This window comes from Morus notabilis, unplaced genomic scaffold (genome assembly GCF_000414095.1).
Source record: "Morus notabilis unplaced genomic scaffold, ASM41409v2 Scaffold10428, whole genome shotgun sequence".
In the NCBI taxonomy this organism is placed as follows: domain Eukaryota; kingdom Viridiplantae; phylum Streptophyta; class Magnoliopsida; order Rosales; family Moraceae; genus Morus; species Morus notabilis.
Genome location: NW_010361240.1, coordinates 1 through 4,093, shown reverse-complemented (window position 1 = coordinate 4,093; position 4,093 = coordinate 1). Strand labels below are relative to the sequence as shown.

The 4,093-nt window shown below is 36.1% G+C and overlaps 1 protein-coding gene across 1 annotated transcript; it reads left to right on the top strand.

Moving 5' to 3' along the window:
- Positions 1–776: 776 nt before the first annotated feature.
- Positions 777–4,088, top strand: LOC21384104 (transmembrane protein 208; the record flags this gene model as incomplete). Its single annotated transcript, XM_010098829.2, has 4 exons — positions 777–904; positions 1,475–1,668; positions 3,346–3,430; positions 4,071–4,088. Coding segments are annotated over exons 1-4 (381 nt in total), but the record flags the coding sequence as incomplete, so codon positions are not given.
- Between the last annotated feature and the right edge of the window lie 5 nt (positions 4,089–4,093).

Here is a 4,093-nt window from a genome sequence, read left to right as displayed (position 1 = left end):
CCCCTTGGACGAGCTGTCTTTGGGGCCTTTTGGCGGTTCCTCTCCAGTGACCCATCCTTTTAAGTGGCCTATTTACTCAAGTGGCCTGCCATCCTAATTACCTAGACTGTAGCCTGACATTCTTTTTGGATTGTTCACTCATCCAATTTGTCCTCTTATTATGGCTCTGCAGACCCTTTGTAACTCACATTGGTCTGTTCCAGCAGTTTAGGGGTTTGTAATCATTCCCTGTGCAACTGGCCTCTTTCAAACACAAACGCAACCTTGGGATCTCTAGCTTACCACCTCAGAGGTCTTTCTTGGAATTCGGGCCCAGTTGCTTGCGTCCTGCCCTCTGCGCCGCACTATACTTTGCCAAGTGTGGCATGTTTCTCTGTCGACCCTATCGCAGTACTTCGACAAAGTTACGCAGGCCTCAACTGTATGTAAGGTCTAACCCATCTTATGCACTCGGCTCTTATACAATATGAGGGGAATATAAGCTTAGGCATCGAGGGCTACATGACGTGACAAATATAAAACCATGTGGAGCATAACCACTGTCTGACGTGTTAATGTATATTTTCCCACACAGCAGAATTGTTTCTACTATAAATCAAACTATTAAAAATATTAATCCAATGATTAAGACGCAGTTATTACTGGTGGAGTAAAATTACCATCTCCACCGTATAAATGCGCTAGGAAAATCTCGTCAACTGGAAATATTGGAGGGGCAAATACGACCATTCACATCAGGAACGTCGTCCTCTTCTCTTTCTCTTCTCCTCCTCTTTGCTCGGCGTTCTGTCGAAGCTAATTTTCGCGCAGAGAGAGACAGATGGCAAATCAAGGTGCGAAGAAGCGCAAGGAAGAGAACGCTCGCCACATGGCCAATCTCCGTCGTCTCATCATCGCCTGCAACGTACGCTTTTCTTTTTGCTCTCTTTTTCCTATCCATTTCATTTTCATGTAAAAAGAGAGAAATTTTGATTTTCACAATTCATTATAGAGATTGTAAATTTTGTTCTGCCTTCGATCCTTCCTTTAATTTCCCCGCATATATTTAATAATTCTGAAATTTCTTATTCAATGATGTAGGTTCTATTTGTGTGGTCCGATAAGCCTTTTTTCTTCGAATTAATTGGATTAAGTCAATTTTTAGTTGAAATGGATACTATTCTGGGAATTAGATCTTCTCATGGTGTTTTTTTTTCCGATCACTGAAATGTGTAATCACTTCATGATTTTGTTTTTTTAGTTTCATTGATTAAGTGTTTTAAGTCTCAAATTTAAAGTTGGATATGGGCTTCTTCAACTTGATGAAATTATCTTGTTTGCATTAAGCTTTTGTTTGAATTATAAGTACCCAAATTTTTATTTGAGCTTTTCTTCGAGTTAGTAAAAAGTTTACTAGCTAATTTGCAGTGTTTCATCAATATTGTTAATTTGTGCCATTGTTTTTAATCCTGATTATGATCTGGTTTTTGTTCAGGTTGTCTATGTCTTGGTGAGAATGCTGATTTTCTATTCAAGCTTCACATGGAAGCATTGGATTGGACTGGCGGTGACGTCCGCGGCGTATCTAATACCTTATCAACAACTTGCCCAAATGGCAAAACCAGCTTATGCTGGTGATGGGGAACTTATAGATGGTGGGTTTGATATGTCTACTGGTGGAGTTTGTGGGTATGTCTTCAGTCTTTTCATGTTCATTTGCTTTTACTTTTTTGTTATTTTTTACTTTTTTCCTTTGCCTAACTTGACTGAAATTGGTATAGAGATAAAACGAATGTTGGGTTCGTAGGTTTGATATAGAAAGTTCGAACATAAATTTAAATTATTATGAGAGAAAATACTGTAGCAAAAATGTTTGATATGTGGTCAAAACTACATTTAGATTTTAGGCGTGAGTTTTGCAAATTTTTACCCTGGGCATCTAACGTTATGAATCAAAATTCAGCTCTTGATTTTGCCATTTTCTTTGAAATATTAACATTCTACCAGAAAGAAGTAGGGAAGGAGACGAAGAAAAAACAATAACACAAAGTTGTTTTCTTCTCTTTTTTTTTCCCTTTTTTTTTTAATGATACCTAGAAATCCCCCAAACCCACTATGTGAGTCCGCAGTGCTCCGCCAAACCTTCTTATGATTGTATTGTTAAATCAATCTGACCTCTATGTTATTTACAACATTGATTCGATATAAAGGCACACCTCAAATACTATACTCTAGCAACCCTAAACTGAGAGATGGTTAGAGTAACAGTAACTCTTCAACACCTATAGCACCCCACTATTGTTTCTATCTTTCCTTTCCTTTTCTTTCTTTTCTAAGTTTTGAGAAAGTAAAGAAATAAACAACAAATTTCATGAAACTTTGAGAGCAGACAGATTTTGGTTACTTGCCTGGTCTTAATTACTTATGAAGTTGATGAGATTGATGAGATGCCTTTATTTTATTTATGGCTAATTGTTATTGGTCATGCTTGTATAATGGTTGTTTTATGTCTAGATTTAAAGTTTGTTCACTGCCAACACAAATGCATTCCGTCATTACCAGCACATAAGTCGCGTAAATTATGTGAATGCAAAATAAAATTTTACTCGCACGTCAGATGTTTATTTGTCTTGGTGTTGATTCAATGTAACAAAGTTTCCTCCACTGTACTTGTCAACTTTTTAAGTGAAACTAGAGCTACTCGACTATGACACAACAAGATGGATAAGATAGAGTTTTACCGGTCTAACCCGGACAGAAGACGGGACATGAAATCCGAAATCTACTTGAAGAAACCCCACAAAGGGAAAATTCCCCAAATTGGAGAGAAACCACAACTTTGTATTCAATTCTCAAAAATATTCCAATCTAACTATTACAATAACTAAAGTGACTATTTATAGCTCACTTACAAAAATGATAACAAAACACCACTAAAACAAACGATAAACTCGTAACAAAGTAAAGCTAAATTAGCAAGCTAAAACAAATGACAATGAAAATATATAAAACGTTTACTAATAGTTAAATCTACATTAGACTATGTCTTAAAAATCCCAACATTTTGCCTGCATAGCCGTGAGCTTAGAGGGAAACTTCCCACCCAATTTGAAGGAGCTCATTTATTTTCAGTTTGAAATGTAAATTAGTGTTCATTTTCTGACTTCCTTTCTATAAAATCGATTGAAATTTTTTGTAGAATGAGTCATGTTGTTTTATTTGCATAAGAGATTGACATACGATATTCCTTGTTTGGTGTCTTAGTTTCGAAGTCTCCTGCTGGTGCTATAGTTGTTCCTAGCTATTCTCATCTGTTTCTTCCCAGAACACATTTCTGATGAAAACTTTCGGTTTTTTTTTCTTCAGTTATTTACATGATGTAATCTACATCACAAGCTTCGTGCAATTAGCGTCCATCATCTCTGGAAAATTTTGGTATACGTATCTGGTGGTAAGATCTCTTCACCATTTTCCTTGTAGTTATGAACTCATACATGCCTGTAATAGATTGTCGGTTTATTACAATCTGATTCAGAGTTGGGACTTATTCAGTAAATCAAGCAACTTACATGATGTATGCATGACCTTGATTTTGTTTGGTGTAGAATTGTGAACAAATAAACAAGGTTACCTTCAAACATTTAGTAGAAAGTAGTTTTATTGATCAAACAAGAAAATTAAATTGGTTTATTGGTTCATGTCTCCAGTACCGCCCCCCAATCTTGCAAGTCCTTGATGAACAAATAAACAAGGTTACCTTCAAACATTTAGTAGAAAGTAGTTTTACTGATCAAAAAAGAAAATTAAATTGGTTTATTGGTTCATGTCTCCAGTACCGCCCCCCAATCTTGCAAGTGCTTGTTTAACGAAACCAAATCATGGACTGTCCCTCTTTTTGGGTTTCTTCAGGAGTTGGGAGATACAATCTTGAGTAAATAACACAAAGCTAAAGCCTAGTGCGTTAAACCCAGCTTCATCAAAAGATGTACTTTCTGGTTCTAATTTGAAAAATCTTTTAGAATATTTTGTTTGGATGAGAGAAAAAGGGATGTAGTTTTTTTTAGGTGAAACATTTTTGTGTTGATATCTAGATACCGGCATTTGGAGCATACCA